The sequence below is a fragment of the Rhipicephalus microplus genome, chromosome X (genome assembly GCF_043290135.1).
Source record: "Rhipicephalus microplus isolate Deutch F79 chromosome X, USDA_Rmic, whole genome shotgun sequence".
NCBI classification, from domain to species: Eukaryota; Metazoa; Arthropoda; class Arachnida; order Ixodida; family Ixodidae; genus Rhipicephalus; species Rhipicephalus microplus.
Genome location: NC_134710.1, coordinates 293,426,762 through 293,454,267, shown reverse-complemented (window position 1 = coordinate 293,454,267; position 27,506 = coordinate 293,426,762). Strand labels below are relative to the sequence as shown.

The window sequence follows — 27,506 nt, the reverse complement described above, 5'->3', positions numbered from 1 at the left end:
TGTGAATTGGGAACCCCACTCCCAGTTCTCTTCTGTCTGCCAAGCCCCGAAAGCAAAGAACGTGCCCATTCTGTAGCACAGTATAGGCCTCATCTATTCTCCTAACCTCACTGAGCCCTATTATATCCCATTTAACACCCTCTAGCTCCTCGAATAGTACAGCTAGACTTCCCTCACTAGATAAGGTTCTAGCGTTAAACGTTGCCAAGTTCAGGTAGTTTAATGCCTTATATATTATAATTTATACATTTAAATAGCTTTAGGTAATAATTTTCAAGCGACGCCACTTCCGTGCGGCACAGAAGCCACTTTTGTGTTGGACTGGCTGCTGCGCCATAGAGAAAGGAAAAGACAAGAGAGGACACTCCGCGAAACCTGGCCTCAGGAAGTGCGTCACGACTACGTAACAAACTAGTGCTCTCACCAAACGTCAAAGGGCGCAAGCGCAAAAAAAAAAACAGTTATAATCAATGCAACAGAATTGTTTTCATAAAATAATGATTATACGCCCAAATTTGGTATGTTTTTTAAACATAAAAACAATTTATTCCACACACCTTACGCGATTATTTTTCTTCAGCCATACTGTGATAAACACCATCCACCCAGCGACAAGCCCATGCATGACTGACAGCGGCAAGCTTTCGTCGCTTTCGTCAACGTCGGCTGCGTCGGCGTTTTCGTGCGTGAGATAACAGGTGAGGCACGTTTTCAAGCGAAGCTTGTTGAATGACATGTTGTTGGGCTTGTTGGGTCATTTTTTCAGAAAATGGTTACACCTGCGCGAATAAGAGAATAAGACACCATGCAACAATCATAGAAAGATGCGCACACACACGTTGCGCTTCGTGTGTGCGAGTTTGTTTCTTACGTGTGGTCTCATTCACGCAGTTGTAACCTTTTTCTGAAGCTTGTAAGGACGGGGAGGTTTGCTAAAAAGAAAGTTTGCGGATCTATGCGGCGGCTAGACGGGAACATTGTGCAATGTATGCAGTATAGCAAAGGCGGCACGGCGTCAAGCCGAGGCGACGCGTGCTGCGTCTGCCACGGACGCGAGCGTCTGTGCGCTGAGCATAGCTGGGCAGCTAGGTCATAGGCTCAGTGCAAAATATTGAGAAGCGTTCGCTGGGCCTCGCATGCTTTACGACGCGTTTTCCGAAGGCTCGGAACACGAATATTTCTTGGTGTGTCGGAGGCAAATCTGGACTAGCCATGTGGCCATCATCTTCGTTTCTTCGCTAGCCTTGTGCCACTAGTGCAAGCTGCCCACAAATTTTTTTGACATTTCCAATATAATTTTGCCGCACAAATTTTAACTACGATTTTTCTTCCCAATTTACTGCTGATACTGCGTACGCACGAAGGTGTTCAAAAGTTCCCAGGCCGCGATACCATTGCATTACAAGGGATAGCGGCCTGGAAACTTCTGAAGATCTTTGTACGTGGTCTTGACGTCTATCTTTGTAAGTCAGAGTTTTATGGGTCAGAGATGTATCACTGGTTTCGTATTGTGCATCAATAAACTAATCATTCAAAGGGGTTTGCTGGTACACTTATGACGTGCACATATCTTTTTCGTAATTTGACAGCGAAGCATCCACTTACTAACATTTTCAGACCGCACTGATGCCATGCCGTCCGGCGGTCCAAGCTACGGCAGCTACTGCTGTGTATCGTGGTGCTTCAACAATGGCAAAACCCACAAGAAGCCTGGGACAAGTTTCTTCCACATACCACAGGACGGCAGGTGTGTTAAAGCTTTTGTATGGTTTGCATGTCTTTAGGCTTACTGTTCGCACTTGCTCAGTGAGGGTAACAATAAAAATCACTATTCAAGCACTTCCCCTTTCAGCTGATAGTTCATTGCCAATGCAGGATGAGAGCATGGATGCAGTATGCTGGACGCGATGATCTCCTTAGTAAGCCGGCCAGCCTATTGTACGCAACGTACAGGGTTTGTAGCGACCATTTTACTGCTCAAAGTTTCATGGACCCTGGGCACACAAGGCTTACAAGAATGGCTGTTCCCAGTGTGCAACCAGCTGCACCATGTAAGTGACTGACTGAAACTCAAATATGTGCAATAGCAGCCACTTGTATTGAATCAGTGGCGACAGTTAACCGCGAAGATCTTTGTAGCCGATGGAGAAACCTCACTATAGAAGTAACACTTGGGAAGTCTTAAATTTTGTGAATTGTGGGCTATTACCTTCCTAACAGCAGCTTTACATTTCTGTCGTTTTTTGATGCTCTTGACCTGCGCAACTTGTTTTCAAAGACTTTAAAGGGCTATTTCACGTTATCTTCAAGCCCAAGTGCACATGTACGTATACCTTTCATCAGTGAAAGCTAGCACTGTTGATAATTCCAAAAATCACAAATACTTGTTTCCTAGTTGGTGCCTTCTCTTTTCTTCCTTGTTCGACCAATTTATGCGTCTGAAAGAGCTGTTTAAGTTTCCCCATGCTACAAGCTCTGTAACTTGTACCAACTGCACATATATGCAGGTTCTCTGAGCGTCGCTTCAAGTAGTGACTGTGACATGGCTGCAGAAGCTGCACTGCAAGGTGCGGATGAGCTTCAGTTTGTGTTATTTTAAGCCTCTTACTGACACATTGTCGTAATTTCATTTCTTCAGGACCTGCGGTAGAGGCTTCAAAAAGCGGCTCCTACACATTGAGGTGCCCCGATGAGCAAGGTGCGTTCAGTGTCGCGATTTCTTTTTTTTTACCCAAATTGAATGTTGACCAAACCTCTGAGGGTGGCAGCTCCCTTGTAGCTGGTGAAAGAACTTCTGCTGATTTCGTCTTGCCGGAGAAAACTTTAACCATTCGTTCAGCTGTCAGAAAAGGAACTTGTGTGACCGGTAAGTTGTATGTTCACTTCAACACCAGAGTGGATTGATATAGAGACTTCCGCAGGCTGCTCGCAAGATTGTTCTGACAGCACTGTCCGAGGCACTGAACAAGCATCACAAGACCCTCCAGAAGACGTCTCCACCAACAGCTCCACGCCTGAGTGCCCTAGAGAAAATGGTGACTGTGCTTTTATTGCAGCTGTTTTTAATGTGCTATTTTATGTTTAGGACATTCTGAGGAAACTATCCTCAAAAGGACACTACGTGTGCACTTACAAAATGTAATTGTGGGCTCTCAGTGATTTTCATTTTTTTTGTGCATTGTCAACATTGTGAATGGTTTGTTTTTAGGTAGTGGAATCGAAAACTTTGCACCGCAGAAAGTTGTGCACCTTGGGTCTGAAAGAGCGAGGAAAGTGCTCGTATGGGATTAGTTGTTCTTCGCTTTTACATCCATTTTTTTTGTTTATTGCAGTGCGTTCCTATGTGCCAGCGACAATGTCTCCATCAATGAAGTACAAGCAAACCATTAAACATCTGCAAGCCAAAGTAGCAGCACAGCGGAAAACTATCAAAAGACTGCGAAGACAGCCTCACCAAGACCCGTCATCGACTTCAAAGGCCCTTGGAGTTATCCGACCGCACGTCACCGAGGAGGTTTTTAAACTTCTTTCTGCACATGTTCGCTTGAGGCCCAAACGTAAGGGCAAGCGGTTTCCCGTGTGGTTCAAGAAATTCGCTCTTCACTTAAACTTCCATTGTCTGATTACACACTTAAATTAGAAAGTTTGATACATCTGAATGGTAGCCATTCATTAACACTTTGATTAAAATTTTTATTTACACAGCCACATGCACATTGTAGGGCATGCGTAGCTGAACACTAGCCAACAGCAGTTTTGTGGGCTAATATACAGTCGCTCCCACAACAGTAAAGTGCTTGTTGGGAGACTTTCATAGACTGTGGTGCCACATGTCTCTCTACGTTGTGTTGTAAGATACCCTATAGCCCATATCACTGGACTGGGTGCCGCTGCCGCCAGCTATTACCATCATGCCTTTTCTGCAGTCATTTAGAAGTGGCCATAAAATATTCTTTTCTTGCTCGACGTTTGTCCAGTAAAAAACACACAGTGTAGGCACCTACTACATAGGGAAACACAACAATCATTGTCGTCATCTGTGCATAAACATATGCAACATCAGTGTCACCAAAAAAAATCAAAGTGAGTGTAGTTATAAGAACATTAGACTGACACTTGCCACAATTTCATGTGACGACATCACCAGATGTCTTTTCACATTACTCATTTTGATGACATTTATGGTCAATCTTTGCATTAAATGAGGCATCTAAAGCTTTTGCATTAAAAGTTTTGCTGATGCACATGCCATAATGAAAAGAATCCACTCATAGTTGTAAATATAGTGTCAAAGTACAAACATAAACACCAGCAGCTAGCAGACGAGACTGACCATCTAAATGATGGACAAGGAACTCATTCTTTCAACTGAATTTCTTTCGGTATTGCTTTTTGGGGAGTCCATCGAAACCATTCAGGTTTGAAAACGACAACACTAGGGTGTTACTATAAAATAGCAAGCTTTAGTATAACGTACGTAGCATTCACAGTGGAGCTGCATGGTGTAAAAACACCAAGTTTTGTTTCACGCACATGATGCTTTTTGGCTGGAGTAGGCATAAGATGGCAAGAAAATCAAAAATCTACCAGACTAGTTGGCAACACTTTAGTGGTGGCAGGTGATGGCACATATCCTTTGCTGTTCTTTCTCAGCATGCATGAATTTAGCATAGAAGCTTCATGAGTTGAGATTTTTAGAACAATCTTTAGTATACATCTGTATAAACCTTGCTAACAATGCAAACATGTGTAAAAGATCGCAATCATTACTGCAACTAAAAATTTAAAAATGCGATTTTTGGGCCACTTGGTAGTACACGATGCTGAGGCAAACAACTCCAGCACGTTACGATGCAAGCATGCTTTTCTCTTTTTTTCTTCTACTCAGACCGCAATGCACTAAAGCCGTTCCCTTTGGGAGCATTAAAACGGCAGAATTGGATAGCATTCTGTTTTTAAGGAGGTTCTGCAACACTTTTCTAGGTAAGCATCAAATGACTTGATTAAAAGTTTATTGTCTCCCGAGTCAACTTCCGCAAAAATTTTTAGAATCTGTCAAGTACAAACAGAGCTATGGATATTTGTTGAACACTTAAGTGCTTTCTCTTTCCTTTTGTATTAACGAGCTCACTGAAAGTTACGCAGGGAGGGATGACCCAGGGGCAAGAACCTATGTCTGTTTGTCAGCACACGTCATGTCCTCACACACTTTCTCTTTTCTTTCTTTGAATGCACAGCTTAACACACTATGTATTCCTAGCACTAAAGAGTACAACGGGGACACATTGAGGCACCCTGTGGCAGCCATATTAACTATGCAGTTCATGTTCCTCAAATCAGCCAACGACCGTGGGCTTTCGCCAATGACGTCACTTTGTGTTATGGCATCATTTGTGAAGAAAAGACTGAGCTATCTCTAGCTGACTGATAATAATTTGTGAATTCCAGAGCGTCTGCCGCACTATAATGTATAACTATAATGTATAACTTGCATGTTTTCAGATGCCTCGACTACCGACCAGCAGCATTTTCCCGACCCCGCTGAAAAAGTGTTGCAAAGCCCCTCTAAGCGACAAAGCCTTGTAAATCAGTCTTCCTAAAAGATCGCTCATAAGGCCACAAAGTAAATTTTAGATATGCTTTAGCATCGGACTGAGAGCATTCTATCGCAGGAGCTTTTAAATTTTGTTCTTTAGAGGCAGAGCTAAATATTTTGAAGCGGCAAGCAGCCATGATGTGAAGAGGCAAGCTTCACATCCTTGCCACTGGTTCTCTTTAGCCTTAGAAAGCCAATTTCCTTCTTTGGAATTCTCCCTTAATGGATTGGGAGGATCACGTGATGAGCGCACATCGCCACGTCATGCACAACTCGTGATGAGTGGGCAAGACCTGCCCTCCCCCTTCTTCTGCAATTTATGTTGCATTAGAGTGCCTCCATGTCACCCCTGCCCACCGCAGAGGGTGACAGGTGAGGACATAGAGGATCTCTTTGGTGTGTGGCACAGATTCTTCACCTATGTTGCAGTGTTCCTATGCTCAGTCGATATCACAAGCCAATGCCCCATTTAGAAGTGCAGTGCGAACAAGGAGAAGAGCAACTGATGTTCAGTTTAAAATCCGGCATCATAAGGTGCACTGTTGATCACAATCAAGCCTGGTCGGGATCAAATTTCTCAACAGCGCCCGGCTCTCTTCTGCAGCTTGCGTGAGAAAACCAATCATAATCATGAAATAAGATCGGGATCAGAAACGACTGTGATCAAAAGTGGCCGTTTGACACCAGTATAAGCGAGAACGTTCAATTTGAAATAGGTTTTTCTCATGGTTTGTGCCAATGTAACTTTTGAAAAACATGATCATGAATGCACAGTATAAGCATTGCGCATGTCTCAAAATGGCCAGACCTGGAGAGGAGCCCTTTTTTGTTACACTTTAGAGCCTCCACCTAATTCCTCAAAACTGCATAAAAGCCAAGACAAAAGCGTGTTGAATATAACATTGCTGTCCACTTGTACAACCAGCTTCTGATATTCTAACAGAGCATATTGTCTAATATGGTTCTTATAAGCGTGTTTAGGGCAGCTCAACACAGCTCCCACTGGCCTTGGGTGCTGTGTGATTCAACATATTAAATAAGTATTTTTGCCTTTTGTTCCAAGCTGATTCATACTGAACTTACCAGGAGCAAGAAATGTCCCAAAAGCATTAGTATGGCCCTCATTTCCAAAACAATAATTTATGGAATTTGAATCATGCTGGTAATAGAGTAAACAGAGTCCTTTTTCCTTCCTGTCTTGCCGATTATGCTTTTCACTAGGTTTTTTTTAGATTTACTATTTTTTACATATATAGGGCCATCACCTAAATACCCAAGATAGTGGAAATTGCTTGATTGTCTTAATAAAAATATTTATTTGTCCCATGCACACATCAACAAACAACCAAAAATGTTACACTGGTCCGGTTACCTCAGACGTTCCGTGATGGAATCGCAGGTACTGTGGCCAACAGCACCACGGCGCCTTCTCACAGCTGCGCACAGCGGAACGCCAGAAAAATTGCAAGGTGTCACTTTTGCAGTAACTCTGGAAGCACTGAGTGATGATATTGCTACGTAGTTGACATATCAGCGTAACAATACATAACAATTTCATCACAAAAATGCTAAACTTGTAGAGGCGATGCTCGGTGCAGGCCACATCGGTGCTTTCATTTTAAATGTTCCACGGCAGCGAAAAAGAGCGTGCCTCGCTAAAATAAACCATTGCTCGGTAATCTGATCACATGTGTCGATTAAAAAAAACTGACGCAATGTGCACGTTTTGGGTTCGGTGGAGCATCTGGAACAAAGGCATAGAAGCGGCGGACTCTGGTCACTGCGACTACAAGTTAAATATACTGTCGCGATATGATCGCTTGGTGCAAAAGCAACACCTTGCAATTTTTTTGGCTTTGCGTTGTGCACACATTTCAAGGGAGCAAAACTGCAGGTTGGTAAATAGGAACGGATGCGCTTGCGCAGTGCGCACTCTCGAGCTCTTCTGGTAGCCGTGAGAAGGCGCTGCACTGCTGTTGGCCACGCGATCCTGTGGTCTCCAAAATTTTAGTCGCTGCAGGACAATCACAATAAAACACAAAACAAACAAATTATGTGAACTATTTTAATGTTCCGAAAATCCTGCAGAGTTCAGTAGAGCATGCATGAATTCCAGTAAATACTGAGCACTTGTAGCCTCTTTCTTGACTTTAGTCTGTTTATATGTTTCTTAAAAAATTAGTCACACTGTAGATCACGTCTTTATGGCAGAAGTAGAGCTTGACACGCTGGAATTTCTCCTTCGAGCACACAGTCTCGATCAGAAGAGTTCGGCCAGTGACACATTTGAGGAACTGTTTGCGCATTTTCTTGTCCCAGCTGGTTCCATCCCTCATGCAGCACAATTCAGTGTCCACGAGGGATGACAACTGCGACTGAATGGGCAAGAGTGTAAAGCGTGCATCCAGTGTTCCGACATTATTCAACGTGACCCATTCATAAAACCCGAAGTCCACGAACATCACTTTCAGACGCTCGCCATCACCGATAGAGACAACCTTTGCTCGGTACCACAAGTTGTTGCGGCTGGACCTGGCAGCGACGAACTCACCAACCGACTTTGCAAAAAGCCTGTTTTCTAAGAAACTGCCATACCTGCAAATGTCCTGCATGTCGTCTATAAGGCCTAGCAAAGACTCTCCCAAGCTGAAAGCACCATCTTCCATAGTAAGTCTATCAAGAGTCTTTCTCCCATAGCAGAAGACTAAATAGAAATACCTGGCACTTTCCAGCACTAAGCAGTTCCTCAACACGGACTCTGGTTCCAGGTTCGTGCGGCAAATCACGATGTATGAGGTATGACCCCTTCTTGATTTCTTGTTTCACACATGCCACTTGCTTGCACGATTCTATGATGCCGCTCATTTCTGACTGACAGGTCTTTCACCGCAGAGGTAGGCTGTCCATACCACTGATCGGGTGTCAAGATGAACGTAACGTTGATGTCTATAATGTTTCTTTGTGGCACAAACGGTGTCAATTCAAAGCAAAGAGAGCTGCGACTCAGTGAATTAACACTTCAGGCAGAAAAAGTGGAGGGTGATTTGTCCAACACCTCACCACTGATCGTGGAATGAGTAGAAGAGGATGGGCTCACCTCGCCATTGATTGCGGAGCGAGTAGAGAGTGATTTGCCCAACACCTTAACGTTGATTGCGGAGAGAGTAGAAGGCGATCTGTCCAACACCACGGCGTTTATTGCAGTCCTAGCGCGGCCGATTCGATAGTCGGCGCAGATTTCATTCTCAGTGCAGGCTTTACTCTCAGGGCAAATGTCACCTTGAATGTAGATTTCGTTCGCTCCTATGGCTCCATTTTCGGTCTTGGTGCTTCCCCTTTCGGCCAGCATCTGCTCGACGACGCCTTCGCATTCACGCTGGAAGTGATCGTTCGCATCGGCTGTCGGTTCAACAACAACACGCGGGGAATCTACTAGGTAATCCAAGAATTCTGCGAAGCCGTTATCGACAAGGAGTCGGGCAACACTCCGACGCCGCATCACAGGGGGGGCATCGGGATTGTTGATGAACAAGTCCACCTGGTAAACACCACCATCCGATAGGCCATGGAATACGGCGTCGAAGTAGTAAGGTTTGCTCCTGTCGACGAGCCTTTGCATGTCATAGCAGGAGCTCTCCAAAGTTGGCCTGATTCTCCGCATGCAGCAGGCCAATGATCGGCAGGGATCGCGGGCTTCGCTATCACTCATGGGGTACACACAGTGCAGTGGGACAACATCGACGCGGCCTTCGTCGACGTACATGACATCGGCCAGAACTTGTGTGCCCGTAACATCCCTGCGAATGTCCGTCACCCGTGCGCGCAGTGCCTGCCTGTCGGAGTATTGCGGCAATGCCACCATGCAGTACGTGCCAATGGACGTCTCTAAGACATGCTGGCGCTCCTTCTCAATAAAATATATCGCATTGTCAATGAATTGGCTTTCGTTGTCGGTAAGTCGCAGAAATAGTCGGTTGGGCCCCTTGTAAAGCGTCACGTAAACCGAAAGGCTCTTGTTGAACGGCACGTCCGGTCGGCTCGGAACTTTTGTTAACTTCACTGGAGGCACAGACGCGAAGCGTGCTTCGGAATCCATGTCGAGTGTGAAAACTGGTAGGTGTTCTGTGACGAGACTACGCTGAACTTGCATGCCGTAGTGTCATCCTCAGGCGGTACTCAAGGAGGGCATCAGCACGGAATCCTAGTGCTTGCGCCGAGGTTCTACGTCAATTTATGCTGCCCAGACAACAAGCACCGGCTGCACGACGAGGCACAAACAAAGAATTCGTGGCAAGACGGCAATGGCGGTCCGAACGCAAGCTCCACGGATGCGATCCGCGCGCGCACGTGCATCGCGTGCCTCTGCACAAGCGCTGCTTCTCAGCTGGTGTGTCTTGGCTCGACGTGCTTGCGCGTCAAACAAAAACAAAAACTACGATGACGGTGATAATCAACGTTATTCAACCATATGATCAAATAACTCTGGTTGATAATGTGAATTTTGTTGGCATCGCTGCTTTGTAATAATTGGTGCAAAAAATATTGAAAACTTTTAGCTTTCACCACCAACACACATCGCAGGTGACTATCATCTCGCACTGTTTATCTTTCGCAGCCGCAGCGGCCATGGCGCTTCCTGTATTTAAAATGCTTGTAATATGTGTTTAATTAACAAATATAGGCTGTTTGACTTGTCAAACACATGCCTAGTAAAATTTTTGTAGTTTCATCATCATCATCATCAGCCTGACTACGTCCACTGAGGACAAAAGCCTCTTCCATGTTCCGCCAGTTAACCCGGTCCTGTGCTTGCTGCTGCCAATTTATACCCGCAAACTTGTTAATCTCGTCTGCCCACCTAACCTACTGTCTCCCCCTAACCCGCTTCCCTTCTCTGGGAATCCAGTTAGTTACCCTTATTGACCAGCGGTTATCCTGTCTACGCGCTACATGCCCGGCCCATGTCCATTTCCTCTTCTTTATTTCAACTATGATATCCTTAACCCCCGTTTTCCCCCTAATCCACTCTGCTCTCTTCTTGTCTCTTAAGGTTACACCTACCATTTTTCTTTCCATTGCTCGCTGTGTCGTCCTCAATTTAAGCTGAACCCTCTTTGTAAGTCCCCAGGTTTCTGCTCCGTAGCTAAGTACTGGCAAGATACAGCTGTTATATACCTTCCTCTTGAGGGATAGTGGCAATCTACCTGTCATAATTTGAGAGTGCTTGCCAAATGTACTCCACCCCATTTTTATCCTTCTAGTTTCTTCAATCTTGTGGTTAGGCTCTGCGGTTATTACCTGCCCTAAGTAGACATAGTCTTTTACAACTTCAAGTGCACTATTACCTATCTCGAAGCGCTGCTCCTTTCCGAGGTTGTTGTACATTACTTTCGTTTTCTGCAGATTATTTTAAGACCCACCTCTCTGCTCTCCTTGTCTAACTCCGTAATCATGAGTTGCTATTCGTCCCCTGAGTTACTCAGAAATGCAATGTCATCGGCGAAGCGCAGGTTACTAAAGTACTCTCAATTACTTTTATCCCTAACTGTTCCCATTCTAGGCTTCTGAAAACCTCCTGTAAGCACGCGGTAAATAGCATTGGGGAGATTGTGTCCCCCTGCCTCACACCCTTCTTGATTGGTATTCTGTTGCTTTCTTTATGAAGCACTATGGTAGCAGTTGATCCCCTGTAGATTTCTTCCAGAATGTTTATATATACTTCATCTACGCCCTGATTCCGCAGTGTCTGCATGACGGCTGATATATCTACTGAATCAAACACCTTCTCGTAATCTATGAAGGCTATGTATAGTGGTTGGTTATACTCTGAGCATTTCTCTATTACCTGATTGATAGCATGAATGTTATGAATTGTTGAGTAGCCTGTTCGAAATCCTGCTTGTTCCTTTGGTTGATTGAATTCTAATCTTTTCTTTACTCTGTTAGCAATTACCTTTGTAAATAGCTTGTATACTACAGAGAGCTAGCTGATCGGCCTCTAATTCTTCAAGTCCTTGTCATCTCTTTTCTTATGTATTAAGATGATGTTAGCGTTCTTCCAAGACTCTGGTACCCTTCCCGTCAGGAGACACCTCGTAAACAGGGTGGCTAGCTTTTCTAACACAATCTGTCCTCGATCTTTCAGCAGATCTGATGTTAACTGATCCTCACCAGCAGCTTTGCCTCTTTGCATGCTCTCCAAAGCTTTTCTGACTTCTTCTATCATTACTGATCGGGTGTCATCTGGGTCACTGCTAGTTCTTATAATATTAAGGTCGTGGTTGTCTCGGCTACTGTACACATCTCTGTAAAACTCCTCCGCTATTTTAACTATCCTATCCATATTGGTAGTTATTTTGCCGTCTTTGTCCCTTAGTGCATACATCCGACTTTTGCCTATCCCAAGTTTCCTCTTCACTGCTCTGACGCTTCCTCTGTTTTTCAGAGCGTGTTCAATTCTCTCCATGTTATACCTTCTTACATTGCATACTTTACGCCTATTAATCAACTTTGAAAGCTCTGCCAGTTCTATTTTGTCTGTTGTGCTTGACACTTTCATGCTTTGACGCTTCTTAATTAGGTTCTTCGTTTCCTGGGAAAGCTTGCCAGTGTCCTGTCTAACTACCCTGCCTCCAACTTCCACTGCACACATTGTAATGATACTCGTTAGATTATCATTCATTGTATCTACGCTAAGGTTGGTTTCCTCACTAAGAGCCGAGTACCTGTTCTGCAGCGACACTCTGAATTCCTGTCCTTTCCCTCTCAGTGATAGCTCATTGATTGGCTTCTTGCGTACCAGTTTCTGTCGTTCCTTTTTCAAGTCTAGGCGAATTCGAGACCGTACCATTCTATGGTCACTGCATCGTACCTTGCCAACCACATCCACCTCCTGCACGATTCCTGGGTGTGCAGTCATTATAAAGTCTATTTCGTTCTTATTTTCGCCATTAGGGCTCCTCCATGTCCACTTGCGGTTTTCTCGTTTTCGATAGAAAGTATTCTAATTCCGCAAATTATTGCGTTCTGCGAATTCTACCAGTAGCTCTCCTCTGGCGTTTCTAGTGCCGATGCCATAATCTTCTACTGCCTCGTCTCCAGCCTGCTTCTTCCCTACCTTTGCATTAATGTCGCCCATCACTATAGTAAACTGTGTTTTAACCTTACTCATTGCCAATCCACGTCTTCATAGAAGCTTTCAACTGAAGCGTCATAATGGCTGGATGTAGGCGCATAAGCCTGTACTACCTTCATCTTGTATCATTTATTCAGTTTAATTACAGTACCTACCACCCTTTCATTATTGCTATAGTATTCCGCTATGTTGCCAGCTATGTTTCTGTGAATTGGGAACCCCACTCCCAGTTCTCTTCTGTCTGCCAAGCCCCGAAAGCAAAGAACGTGCCCATTCTGTAGCACAGTATAGGCCTCATCTATTCTCCTAACCTCACTGAGCCCTATTATATCCCATTTAACACCCTCTAGCTCCTCGAATAGTACAGCTAGACTTCCCTCACTAGATAAGGTTCTAGCGTTAAACGTTGCCAAGTTCAGGTAGTTTAATGCCTTATATATTATAATTTATACATTTAAATAGCTTTAGGTAATAATTTTCAAGTGACGCCACTTCCGTGCGGCACAGAAGCCACTTTTGTGTTGGACTGGCTGCTGCGCCATAGAGAAAGGAAAAGACAAGAGAGGACACTCCGCGAAACCTGGCCTCAGGAAGTGCGTCACGACTACGTAACAAACTAGTGCTCTCACCAAACGTCAAAGGGCGCAAGCGCAAAAAAAACAGTTATAATCAATGCAACAGAATTGTTTTCAAAAAATAATGATTATACGCCCAAATTTGGTATGTTTTTTAAACATAAAAACAATTTATTCCACACACCTTACGCGATTATTTTTCTTCAGCCGTACTGTGATAAACACCATCCACCCAGCGACAAGCCCATGCATGACTGACAGCGGCAAGCTTTCGTCGCTTTCGTCAACGTCGGCTGCGTCGGCGTTTTCGTGCGTGAGATAACAGGTGAGGCACGTTTTCAAGCGAAGCTTGTTGAATGACATGTGGTTGGGCTTGTTGGGTCATTTTTTCAGAAAACGGTTACACCTGCGCGAATAAGAGAATAAGACACCATGCAACAATCATAGAAAGATGCGCACACACACGTTGCGCTTCGTGTGTGCGAGTTTGTTTCTTACGTGTGGTCTCATTCACGCAGTTGTAACCTTTTTCTGAAGCTTGTAAGGACGGGGAGGTTCGCTAAAAAGAAAGCTTGCGGATCTATGCGGCGGCTAGACGGGAACATTGTGCAATGTATGCAGTATAGCAAAGGCGGCACGGCGTCAAGCCGAGGCGACGCGTGCTGCGTCTGCCACGGACGCGAGCGTCTGTGCGCTGAGCATAGCTGGGCAGCTAGGTCATAGGCTCAGTGCAAAATATTGAGAAGCGTTCGCTGGGCCTCGCATGCTTTACGACGCGTTTTCCGAAGGCTCGGAACACGAATATTTCTTGGTGTGTCGGAGGCAAATCTGGACTAGCCATGTGGCCATCATCTTCGTTTCTTCGCTAGCCTTGTGCCACTAGTGCAAGCTGCCCACAAAGTTTTTTGACATTTCCAATATAATTTTACCGCACAAATTTCAACTACGATTTTTCTTCCCAATTTACTGCTGATACTGCGTACGCACGAAGGTGTTCAAAAGTTCCCAGGCCGCGATACCATTGCATTACAAGGGATAGCGGCCTGGAAACTTCTGAAGATCTTTGTACGTGGTCTTGACGTCTATCTTTGTAAGTCAGAGTTTTATGGGTCAGAGATGTATCACTGGTTTTGTATTGTTAATCGATTAGCTAATCATTCAAAGGGGTTTGCTGGTACACTTATGACGTGCACATATCTTTTTCGTAATTTGACAGCGAAGCATCCACTTACTAACATTTTCAGACCGCACTGATTCCATGCCGTCCGGCGGTCCAAGCTACGGCAGCTACTGCTGTGTATCGTGGTGCTTCAACAATGGCAGAACCCACAAGAAGCCTGGGACGAGTTTCTTCCGCATACCACGGGACGGCAGGTGTGTTAAAGCTTTTGTATGGTTTGCATGTCTTTAGGCTTACTGTTCGTACTTGCTCAGTGAGGGTAACAATGAAAAATCACTATTCAAGCACTTACCCTTTCAGCTGATAGTTCATTGCCAATGCAGGATGAAAGCATGGATGCAGTATGCTGGATGCGATGATCTCCTTAGTAAGCCGGCCAGCCTATTGTACGCAACGTACAGGGTTTGTAGCGACCATTTTACTGCTTAAAGTTTCATGGACCCTGGGCACACAAGGCTTACAAGAATGGCTGTTCCCAGTGTGCAACCAGCTGCACCATGTAAGTGATTGATTGAAACTCAAATATGTACAATAGCAGCCACTGGTATTGAATCAGTGGCGACAGTTAACCACGAAGATCTTTGTAGCCGATGGAGAAACCTCACTATAGAAGTAACACTTGGAAAGTCTTAAATTTTGTGAATTGTGGGCTATTACCTTCCTAACAGCAGCTTTACATTTCTGTCGTTTTTTGATGCTCTTGACCTGCGCAACTTGTTTTGAAAGACTTTAAAGGGCTATTTCACGTTATCTTCAAGCCCGAGTGCACATGTACGTATACCTTTCATCAGTGAAAACTGGCACTGTTGATAATTCCAAAAATCACAAATTACTTGTTTCCTAGTTGGTGCCTTCTCTTTTCTTCCACGTTCGACCAATTTATGCGTTTGAAAGAGCTGTTTAAGTTTCCCCATGCTACAAGCTCTGTAACTTGTACCAACTGCACATATATGCAGGTTCTCTGAGCGTCGCTTCAAGTAGTGACTGTGACATGGCTGCAGAAGCTGAACTGCAAAGTGCGGATGAGCTTCAGTTTGTGTTATTTAAAGCCTCTTACTGACACACAATCGTAATTTTATTTCTTCAGGACCTGCGGTAGAGGCTTCAAAGAGCGGTTCGTGCCACGAGGATTGCACTGCGCATGCACGTGAAGCATGATGGTGGTGATGATGATCCTGGAATGGTCGGAACCTACCTACCACTGTGGTGCTCCGCGAAGAGTCAGGCGAATAATATTCAGAAAATGTTTTGAAACAACTTGTCGTCATTGTGTCAAAAAAAAAAAACACAAGGGCTGCGCGGAAAGTGCAGCACAGTCACAGCGAAAGCGAGAAGAGCAGCCTTTCAGGCAATTTGCAAAACACTCATTTGGTAAATAGTGCAAACACTTGCTTGGTACCCACTAGGGCATAATTAAAAATTTTTTTGGTAGTAGGCTGGCATTCGCTATGCTATTTTTTGTCATTCTTCTAATAAGCGTGGTATCCGCTAAACACTTGGAGCTTTGTGCCAACTGTACATGCACTGGCTGACGAGGATGAGGAATCATGCGTGAAGTAGGTTTGCGCTCCAGTTATTAGGAGAACAAAAAGAAGCTTTCGTTATGGGCTGTAGCATAGGACGACCCACTCGTTACGCTATTCGCATTGTGCGACGACGGCTTGTTGCTTCGCTGTGTTAAAACGCTTTATAATTCGCATTAACGCGATTCCTTTCTCGATATCACATCTGCCTAAGGAAAGTTTGCCAGCATGTCACAAGTACCGGTGTAGCTCCTTGGTAGAATACGGAGATGGCACCCAGCGTGCGCGAATTTGAGCCCGCACTGTGGCATTGCTGATAGGTTTCTTTTTCTAACATCACGCGATGTGGTTTCGGACACCGGTGGCAGCGCCGGCTGTGGACAACTGCGCGTGACCCGAGATCTGATCTCATAACAGCTTTCGCTGTAAAAAGGAAATGTCTACCATTCTTCTTCATCGTCATCGTCATCTTCCTAGAAAGGATTCACAAAGGTTGGTCAGCAAAGAGATCAGCGATAATCCACTCAATCCTGTTGCTGTAGTCATACGTAATTGGGCCGCCGCGGTGGCGTCGCCTTTACGGGGTTCGGCGGCTGGCACGAAGGTCGTGTGTTTGATCCCGGCCATGGCGGTCACATTTCGATCGAGGCGAAATATTAGTTGCCCGTATACTGTGCGAAGTCAGTGCGCGTTAAAGAACGCCATACTTTCCAAGTTTATGGATTGCTCTATTACAGCAATTCGAACCTTCATATTGTGGCTTTATGACGAAAGCACCAGATACAAACGATAATGTTAACGTTATTAATATTAACCCTTTAGGCCCTGGCAGTGTCAATTGACGCCACCACAAAACATTTCTCCTATTATCTCGGAAACATAACCAATACTGCTCATTCTTGAGGGCATAGTTCTTTAATGATTCCCACAGCAATAGACTCCAATATTGAGGCACGTTTGTGGAGGTAGCAGCCACAAAGAAGAAGAAGCTCGACCAAGGTCTACCGTGAGTCCGAGGCGCGTAATCAAGGCGGGTAAGCGCCATTTTTGTGACGACGTACCGAAGCTCTTTCAGTGAGTAATAGGCTGATAAGTAAGACGTTGGTTACCACTTTGTGTACACCATTGATTGGCAGGAAAAAAGAAGCCTTTTTTTTTCATTTTCCAATCTTTGAGCCCTAATCACCTAATTTGATTCTACGTTAATTATTCCAAAAATGCTGGCACCAGTGGCTCAATTTTTTGTTTGTGGTCTTCTGAGGTCCTAACTATGAGAAAAACGCGCACAAAAAGTGTATTCGACCAAAGTAAAAAATCAGGGTGGAAAAGGTTAAGAACAATAATATCATTATCATTACTAATAAAAATATATTTATATGGTTGTGGTTGTTGCTGTTATTAGTGTTTGATGTACATGCAGCACGCAAATGGATAACGTAGAGTTTCATCGGATTTGCTCTTATCGATTTCCCAAGTATAAATGATGCTGGGCGAGCAGAACCTGGCAAGAACAAAGGCACCAGACTTCACAGTAAAGATACTGTGTGTAATGCGAAATTAATGCATCTGAAGATTGGTGATAGCTAATTCTGGCACTGCCAAACACGCGTTTGGTTCATCTTGGGAATGGGCTTCCACTAGGCTGTTGCAGACGCTGACATGTGCTGCGACCAAGAGGACTCCATGCGAATTCCGAGCGAAAACAACCTAGGAAGAGAGCCAAAGTTATGGTCAACCACTTTACCGTCGATTCTTCTGTGGTAAAACTCAATCATCACAAATTTGACCAACAATATTAACTGTGGATTAAATTTACTTGCTACTGCGCCATAAAGCTCATTTTTATATATCCTAATCCTGCTCGAATCTTGGATAATTTAGCTACCCCAAATGTGAACAAGGAGTACATACACAATAGTGAAGAGTTTGTTCGACCGTGCTGGATCAAGGTGTATACTGTCTGAGAAACGCAAATAAACTCGAAATAGGAAAGCAGGATAAACAGGCGCAAAGTATGATATCAAGCTTTATTCCGAAGACCAAGCCGCATGTAAAAAGATACAAAATCACACCACCTCCCGCAAAGGGAACCATGTGAATTTTTGAAGCACCAGGCGCTAACGCTACACTGGTGGCGGCGTTGACGCTAGCGCACATCGCGGCGTTGCGCAGGAGAGAAATGCGCGGAGGTGCGAAGCATGCAGTGATGGACCGGCGCTTCCTACTGGACAAAGCCAGCTGCTGCTAATAGGAAACAAGAGACAGAAGACTCCGATTTGGACGCCCGATTTGGAAGCCCGGGCAGCGTGAGCAGGTGACTTTTTCAATAATCTCGCCAGCGGACGCTGCCTGCGCCAGCGTTGAGAAGAGAGATGGGGAGAGCGAAGCAGAGGAAAGAGAGGGAAGGGACGCGCATGCGCAGGAAGGCTGGTCACGCCACACACCGGATTGAGCTCAACCATGGGACGCTTCACATTTGAAAGGCGAAACAGAGCAAACATAATAGAAGAGAAATGTGAGGAGGACTCAGGTGTACACACATTCATGACACCTAAGCAATGGCACACCCATCCCTGTTCTTAAAAACTGTATTTCATGTAGAGCTAGAAAGTGAATGCTTATGCAAGACTCTGCATAAAATATACATACATAGTAGGTAAACTTGTTTTGTGTGGTAAAGTAAGCAATGATTGATAAGGCGTCAAGCCATCCACCCTTCCTCAAGTAAACCGTGTAAGATCGCAGACTTGTGTCTATAATCCGTCTATAGTTTATTGGGGATGCACATTGCGTGTTTTGATTGCGAGGCACTCAAAGGTAAGTGTCTAAATGGAGCTACAAGGCGTAAGCGGCACACTGTTATCACGCTTGTGGCTATAAGGGAAACCGCAAAAAAATGCATTACAAAGCTACCCCGCGAGCAACAAATGCGAGATCGATGGGTTTTTACAGGTGTCTTGAGAATACAAACATGTCGCGTGATATTGTCGCATCACTCACTCAAAATGTGCAACATAAATTTTCTAATGCCATGTGATCTTGGAACATTGGGGGTGCAGACTAGTCCGGTATTTTCAAATTGGGAAAAGTCAACTTTTTGGTTGACTGCCCGTACGGTATTCAATGAGGTGTACAGTTGACGAGATCGCTTGGACGTAAGAATGTTGTAACCGTCGTATGACTGCGCTGGTTGCGGAACTTTTTACTTCACGGTGCACAAGATGCTTTCGCGTGGAAACAGTTCCAGTGTCGACGAATTCACCAGCCGCAGCAGCTTAGCAGGCACGGCCTCGAGGTGCTAATCTGTAGGATTATCTAATCTCTAGGGCTACTTTTTAACTTCGAAAACGAAGCTGTGCGCGCCCGTGGAGAAAGATGCGCGCCTGTCTCGGGGGTGATAATGTGTAAAACGCATAGCGACGGGCAGGTGCCACCACCCTGTCGTCTTAGCAAATCGTTGGAAACACTTACCATTTTGAGCATCATATAGCACTGTCAGCGCAGCGCGATAAACGCTACTGTCCTTATAGTTACTTGTGTGTGCCTCTTCTAGTATAAATTCATTGATATGTGTGGTTTAACATCCCAAAACCACCATATGATTATGAGAGACGCCGTAGTGGAGGGCTCCGGAAATATCTACCACATGGGGTTCTTTAACGTCCACCAAAATTTGAGCACACGCGCTTCTAGTATGAAGGCACAAATACAAAACATCGACGTGTTGTTATGACGCCTGAGATATGCGTAATTATTGCTCTGTAATTGAGAATCGCAACACTATGAACGCTGAATCTTGAGCTATATTGGTGGGCGCTGCGGATGGGCTCGGCCGTTTGGTGCCATTTAAGGCATCTTTAAGGGCGGACAAACAGACAAATGTACAGACAGAGAGACACATTAAAATTTTTTCGTTGAAGGTCCCCAAGAAATACTATCGTCTTTAAAAGCATACACCCAGTGATTTCCTTGAGCTTATCTCGCAGGGGCAGAGTTATAGCTCAAAATCAAGGCTGTGAAAATTACCTTGACCACAGGGATAAAAATCACAAAAGCGTACCCTAGCAGAAAGTATATCGCATATGTCATATACAGATAATTTCTGAACGGGCGTTGGCGTCATCATTTAGCAGACAAACCGATACTATAGTCTCCAGATTGTAGAGACATCGGAGTGCGATTATGTTTTAATACAATTTGACAACATGGGGGCCTCACAAAAGTGCTAGAGTACTGTGCCGTCTCTCCAGCTTTCCCAATCAAAGGTTTATTAACTTAGATATGTAAGTAAATAACGTGAGTGTCATCTAGCAAACTATAGCGAACACTTTGCAGACCAGCTTGTCAAAAATCCGTGGGCTGCATTAAGGATGGCTTGTTTAAGACCCCTGCTCTAAAAGGTGTGACCGTCAAATTACCGAAAGTCCTATAAATCAAAAGTAAAAAGAGTGTCTCCAGATCGCTTTCGACAAAGAATAATATTTTCGTTGAAATAAACAAAGATGAACCATCAGAAATAAGCTAACGAATGCGCGTTGAGAAAAAGTTAGCATCCATCGGGTTCTTCGCCGCGAAACGTTCCAAAGTGCACTCTGAGGTGCGCGTGTAGACTCGGTGACAGTTACGCTTACCATTTGCTTGTTATTCACCCAATTAAATCTTAGTCTTTTAAATCTGATAGCTCCGCTGCAAGGCAATCCACTGAAGAGCGTTGATAAGCGGGGGTTGGTTTAGCTGTGACAGAACGGTTAAAAAAATTACAAAGGCATCCACGGAAAGCTTATTACATCCCAGCCATGTGGTGTGGGGATTGGGGCGAGCTACCACAGGACTCCATCCGCATACTGGGCGCACAAAATGGCCCTGTACAAGAGGATGCCAAAAGTCTACTGTATACACTTGGGTCTCACCAGGACAGAAACAGTCATCTTGTTCGGGTCGCCTGTCTAGGTCCCTGCCTTTTTGGGTCCACCTTTTTCAGCAAGGATTGTGAAGTATGGGCCAGGAGTTCAGGGATATACTTCGACCCTTCAAAGCTAGTGGACAGCAACACGAGTGCTGAAGTTCGTGAAGCAATCTTGGTTCCATTGTTTGAAAGCAGCGCTTAGGATCCATGCGTAAACTTGCTGGCAATGAGCAACATAGTTCAAGGCCATCTTCCCAGTTCCGTGTGGCTTCGTCGCTTGCATTATCCGTGTCGTCAAGCAGTTCATTAGGTGTGCATGATTTTGAACGCGTGTCCGCCCAATAACCGGATCTCATGCATGGTTGTTGGGCGCGACGCGTCCTCCTGGTCCATTCCGGAGCACCGCGGGCTGCTGACAGAAGGTTTCAGGTCTCCGTCAACCTTGTTCTCCTCTCGCAGTTCCTGCAAGTTTAGCCCTGTATCGTAACTGAAGTGACCAATGGTCTCTTAGTGGTGCACAAAAATACAGCCATTTGCGTTCTCAATAATCTCCACTTTCACTTCATAAGAAGTGCTCCCCGTCAATTGTTCCCTTCGTATATATGGTAGTGCGAATGTCGCTTTTGTCTATGTGTTTCTGCAAGCCCATGTATATATGCGTGAATCGTGAACACAAGCTACCGTATTTCGGGTGACCTGGCATTAAGGCTTCGCTAGCACTACTATGATGCGTGCACTTTTCGTTCCGACGGGCCATATGAAACGGCCACAACAGCCCCAGATGAAAATGACGGAGACAGCAAGTGGTCCCACAATAAAACCTCGTCCAACAATGTGGCCGTGAAAAGGCACGCACACAAAACGAAATCAAGATTTGCACACTGACGCTATTTTTGCACGTGAATAATATAAAAAACAAAATATTGAGCGAGCTGGTAGATGGTCTAAAAAGACAATAACTCATGGTAGAAAACCTAATATACACGAGAAACTTATGCAGTATATATATATGACGAATGAATGACTAGAAAGCACCAGCCTTTAATTCTTTTATGTGTCCTTCGTTGAAGTTTCTCCTGTTTTTATGCGTCTGTTGTACGAAAAACAAACTTAACTTCACCGAAAAGTGCCCTTTAACGAACTAGTGTATTCGGAATCTCATCGCTATGGCCTCAAGTCATGCATTCCAGTTCTCTTTCTTCATGTGCGCGATACAAGTACAAATTGATAGAGCGCTCGCGTTGTCTTCCTTGCCTTCTAGGCAAGAATTAGGCCAAGTTGCTATCAGCCCTATAATTTACCATAGATTTCACGCATGACACAAATTAGAAGATTACTCAAGGGTGACAAGAAGAGATTGATACAGACGGAGAAAATGTACGCGTATGTCGTAAAAAATTGACATTGTTTTGAGTGTATTGTCTTCAAAAAGCCTAATTAGTGCTCACTAGACGTCATCTGAATTCGCAGCGCTGCAGAGCTTGTCTTTTTTCTTTATTATCACACGCAACGTCATTCTAAAGGGAAGTGTTAGTCGAACAGTACAATTCGGAATCTCATCGCTATGGCCTCAAGTCATGCATTCCAGTTCTCTTTCTTCATGTGCGCGATACAAGTACAAATTGATAGAGCGCTCGCGTTGTCTTCCTTGCCTTCTGGGCAAGAATTAAGCCAACTGCTATCAGCCCTAAAATTTACCATATATTTCACGCATGACACAAATTAGAAGATTACTCAAGGGTGACAAGAAGAGATTGATACAGACGGAGAAAATGTACGCGTATGTCGTAAAAAATTGACATTGTTTTGAGCGTATTGTCTTCAAAAAGCCTAATGAGTGCTCACTAGACGTCATCTGAATTCGCAGCGCTGTCAGAGCTTGTCTTTTTTCTTTATTATCACACGCAACGTCATTCTAAAGGGAAGTGTTAGTCGAACAGTACAATTCGGAATCTCATCGCTATGGCCTCAAGTCATGCATTCCAGTTCTCTTTCTTCATGTGCGCGATACAAGTACAAATTGATAGAGCGCTCGCGTTGTCTTCCTTGCCTTCTAGGCAAGAATTAGGCCAAGTTGCTATCAGCCCTATAATTTACCATATATTTCACGCATGACACAAATTAGAAGATTACTCAAGGGTGACAAGAAGAGATTGATACAGACGGAGAAAATGTACGCGTATTTCGTAAAAAATTGACATTGTTTTGAGCGTATTGTCTTCAAAAAGCCTAATGAGTGCTCACTAGACGTCATCTGAATTCGCAGCGCTGTCAGAGCTTGTCTTTTTTCTTTATTATCACACGGAACGTCATTCTAAAGGGAAGTGTTAGTCGAACAGTACAATTCGGAATCTCATCGCTATGGCCTCAAGTCATGCATTCCAGTTCTCTTTCTTCATGTGCGCGATACAAGTACAAATTGATAGAGCGCTCGCGTTGTCTTCCTTGCCTTCTGGGCAAGAATTAAGCCAACTGCTATCAGCCCTAAAATTTACCATATATTTCACGCATGACACAAATTAGAAGATTACTCAAGGGTGACAAGAAGAGATTGATACAGACGGAGAAAATGTACGCGTGTGTCGTAAAAAATTGACATTGTTTTGAGTGTATTGTCTTCAAAAAGCCTAATGAGTGCTCACTAGACGTCATCTGAATTCGCAGCACTGTCAGAGCTTGTCTTTTTTCTTTATTATCACACGCAACGTCATTCTAAAGGGAAGTGTTATTGGAACAGTACAATCACTTTAATTTCGACGTTTTTGCATCAGCAGATATTTCAGCATGCCACTGCACTAAGAGGGTTTTCTTTGCACGAATGTCCCAGCGAAGTGATGGTACTGCCGTTAAATGTTAAGGTCATCATCTCCAATTAGCCTAACCACCATGCTACCTCTTCGTCATTGTAATATTCGACATTTCTGTTCATTTGCTGATAAGGATCATCCGCCCCTTTCTTCAATATCACACGGCCCTATTTCTGAAGAACTTGTACAAGGACGAAACATAGATAATTGCTGCGGCTCCGCAAAAGCTATTTTGAAGCAGCCATGTGCAGTACTGTTGCACAAACATTGCGAATATACCTGTCTTTTTTTTTTTTTTTGCTAGACAAGATGACGATGCAGGTGGCATTGGCCCTGGAAGCGCGTTGACTCGGACTCTGCGTCCGGGAGGGCGCTTCCGTGCGCATCGCCATGCCGGTGACGACCCTCTGCAATGTCTTCACTACCACTTTGAGCACACTGTCGCAGTGCCTTTGGGCCCTGCTGCCGAACTCGTACTGGTAGGGATTCAAGCACGGATCCGTGTACTCGTGGTGGCTCAAGTCTAAGGTCCAGACGTGTTTCCGCGAGACAGCTGCGGAAATAAGTTTGATTACCTTCCCTCCAAGTCTGCGAGTTTTAAGTTGAAATTGAGTGCAGTTGAGTTGCGCGTTACTTTACTTGCGCGTAAATAATGTAGCTATGCTTATCACGGAAACGCGCGCGCCGCCTGAGCATTATACTCCTAGTGCCGAAGTAACGCGGGTTGACTATAGCTACGCCTAAAATACTGCAGCCTCACAGGACTGGAATAGATGGAACTTAGCACAATTATATTTGTTGCCTTATGACCATATCGCACATTTGTTAAAGGGTCAGTAAAGAAGTAAACAGTTTATTTTTCTTGACAGTCAAAATCCCGCCCTCGCATAGAGACGACGCTTCGCTAACGATAAAATATGCCAAAAAGGAACTGTGTGGATGGTGAGGCCACCTTGAATTTTTCCCAATATTCGCTTTCACGTCAGATATTTTGACGGCGCCAACTATAACCTACGTAGTTGAGAATAAATCAAAGATGAAGTGACTTCTTTACAAGAAGCCTAGGCCATAACATGCCGAGTTTGAGCGAACTGTTTTGAGCTAGTTGCACCAAAATACGACAAATGCACTAACATGTCACGTCAAGCACGCATTTTCACCGCTAAATTAAAAAGAAACATGATTTTGATCTTTATTTGTCCTCTAATACCAAACAATGGATAGTAAAATTAACAGAATTAGAGCTCTTGAAGTACAGTCTACCAACATAAACTTTTTCATTCATTATCTTTAGTGTCATTTAGAAGTGATGGGGCTCCTTATCATATGTGAGCGCCTTTTGAAACTATACCTCGGTGGACCACGGGGCCCCAGTACAAACGCTATACCAGATGAGCACTAAAGGTTTCGCTGGCCATCGCGCATATTTTAGTATCTAACCACAGAGGGTAAGATAATGTGTTACCGTTGCAAAAAAGAAAAAGATTGGGAGCATTCAGGAGAATGCGAGCTTCCCATTTGATTATGAATTAGGTTACATATTCGAGACGAGGCTTCCTGAAACCCATAAATAGCGGCAGTGTGAGAAGCATGCATTGCTTTACGTTGATGTACTGAGTGAATTGGACTGGAAGTACGCACGTTGCGCTGGACAATTGCGTATCCTATACACGACACCGGGAGCACATGCGAAGACTCCTTTCTTGTACTTTCTACTTTCCTCGTTTCATTCATTTGGCTGCTATTTAGGTACATGAAACAAGTAAGTTCACACTCGCAACATGGTGACCTAAGCGTTTGGAACCTGGGTGCTATGAGCGCTGCTTACGGTAAACGCTTCGTTTACAGTAAGTTCGCGACAATGCCAAGGTTGCAGGAGGATTCAGGCTTCGGGCTCTGCACGGGTTGCACACATGATGGTCGAGCTTTAACCGAGACTGTATAAAGTAGAGACAATCCTGAGCCCCGACCAATTGGTTACAGGTTATCTAAATGGTGTTAGCTCCGAATGGACTGTTGTTCAGATCACCTTGGTTGAAGAGGTCCAGTGTGAAAACAACTTTTTTATGCACCCGGTGCCCTCTTGCAGTCATTGAAATGTGGACGCCCTGTTCAGGAATCAAACCAAAGACATGGTGTGCGTGGCAACTCTTAAGTTCGCAGCGAGTAGCCAGCGAAATTACGTAGCGAGTGATTGAGCCGAACTAGTCACTATGACCAAAACGACCATTTGTGACCAGTCCCATTCCGACTAAATAGGTGCTATCACCGGTACCAATGACAGGTGTGAACAAACCGTCATTCTACAACGTAAAATAGTAGTGTGTCCGGGGTGCTTACTGGTGATTCAGCAACTCTGAGTGACCCGCTCTCTCCAAACCTACGAAGGCACAGTGAAGCAGGTGGTGCCGATGACCGAGTAGAATTCCTTGAACCTCCTTTTGCGCACCGAGTTAAACTGTGTGTGTGCTTGGGCACTGCTAAATGGACCCCACACAGACAGCAAGTTCGCGACGATGCAAAGGTTGCAGGAGGATTCAGGCTTCGGGCTCTGCACGGGTTGCATACATGATGGTCGAGCTTTAACCGAGACTGTACAAAGTAGAGACAAACCTGAGCGCTGACCGATTGGTTACAGGTTACGTATTAAATAACCTTGGCTATATAGGTAAAGACAAGAATTATGAAGGTCGTTCTTGTGCCCCCACAATATTTATAAAATATCACCAACAAGCGGATGAAATTTGAAGTTTTAAGGTTTTAAGTGTTACGTTAAGGCGTGCAAGAAAATGGCTTTCAATTTGAAAGTTTACAGTCAACCTAGTTTGCTGGTTTGGCTCCGGAAACTGCCAGAACTCAGTCTTGCCGTGAACAAGAGCCCAGACGAGGTGCCAGAAAAATCAATACTAAGAGAAATGCTAACACAGAAAGCGGCTGGTGATCCAAGCTCAAAATTTTTTCGCTCAATTATTTGCATGCATCCCGCCGTATGAACTTAACTGAATGCTACAATCGATGCAGTCATTTGTTATTTCGATATAAAGCCGTTCTCTGACGCCTGAATATAGTAGAGATGTAAAATGCTCTAACGTACATTTGGTGAAGGGAGGGGAGGACTGAAAATTGATGACAATTTGCCACGTCAGTTGAAACACGTGTAAATGTTTGCCACTGGATCTTTAGGTGCACGGGCCTCCAGGTTAGCGTTTGTTCTGCACCTGACAGATGCGAGTACGTTAGTAAACATCGCGAAACAACAAATAAAAAGAAAAAGCAAATGAACTGTCCCCTACATGTCAATGCGAAACACAATGAGTACTAAGAGGGGTCTGGAGCATCGCGTAAAGAGGATTTCTTCACGCACTAAATGACCCCGATAATAACTAAACCACTGTTCTGCGGTCGGTACTGTTTCACTGTTTATGCAGATTCTTATTGAGCTTGAATATGGGACTGATGGACAGTAACCGCTGAGAAAAAAGGCTACGTCCCCCGAGCCTACAAATACAAGGTCCCGAAGAATAAGACAGAGTTAAGCTCACCGGAGAAATGGACGTTGACCTCAAACCTTGCACGGCTCTTTCTCGTCGTAGAGCAGTGGTCGAATTCGCCAGGTGTTCTAAGAGAGCCTGAAGGAGGAGTTGACGCTTTTGGAAAGCAGAAAAACAGGGATACTCTGATGAGATGCAAAGGCACAGCGAACGACAGGAAGGTTTGTGCCACGAGGATTGCACGCGTGCACTTGGAGCATTATGGTGGTGATGATGATCCTGGAATGGTCGTA

The 27,506-nt window shown here is 44.5% G+C and overlaps 1 protein-coding gene and 1 long non-coding RNA gene across 4 annotated transcripts; both read left to right on the top strand.

The window, feature by feature from the left end:
• The first annotated feature begins 612 nt into the window (after positions 1-612).
• LOC142777183 (uncharacterized) lies at positions 613-4,011 on the top strand. 3 transcript variants are annotated; one of them, XM_075881494.1, is made up of 7 exons: positions 613-698; positions 1,618-1,747; positions 1,876-2,051; positions 2,508-2,567; positions 2,639-2,866; positions 2,922-3,035; positions 3,333-4,011. In XM_075881494.1, the coding sequence occupies exons 2-7, from the start codon at positions 1,632-1,634 to the stop codon at positions 3,638-3,640; spliced, it is 1,002 nt and encodes a 333-aa protein (XP_075737609.1). In that variant the 5' UTR covers positions 613-698; positions 1,618-1,631; the 3' UTR covers positions 3,641-4,011. The 3 variants fall into 3 exon arrangements, with proteins under 3 accessions (XP_075737609.1, XP_075737611.1, XP_075737610.1); XM_075881496.1 differs by lacking the exon at positions 3,333-4,011 and having other exon boundaries at positions 2,922-3,326; XM_075881495.1 differs by lacking the exon at positions 613-698 and having other exon boundaries at positions 1,388-1,747.
• Positions 4,012-13,554: 9,543 nt separating this feature from the next.
• LOC142777182 (uncharacterized) lies at positions 13,555-15,463 on the top strand. The gene is made up of 3 exons (XR_012887965.1): positions 13,555-13,631; positions 14,551-14,680; positions 14,810-15,463. It is a non-coding gene; the product is annotated as an uncharacterized LOC142777182 (long non-coding RNA).
• The last annotated feature ends 12,043 nt before the right edge of the window (positions 15,464-27,506 follow it).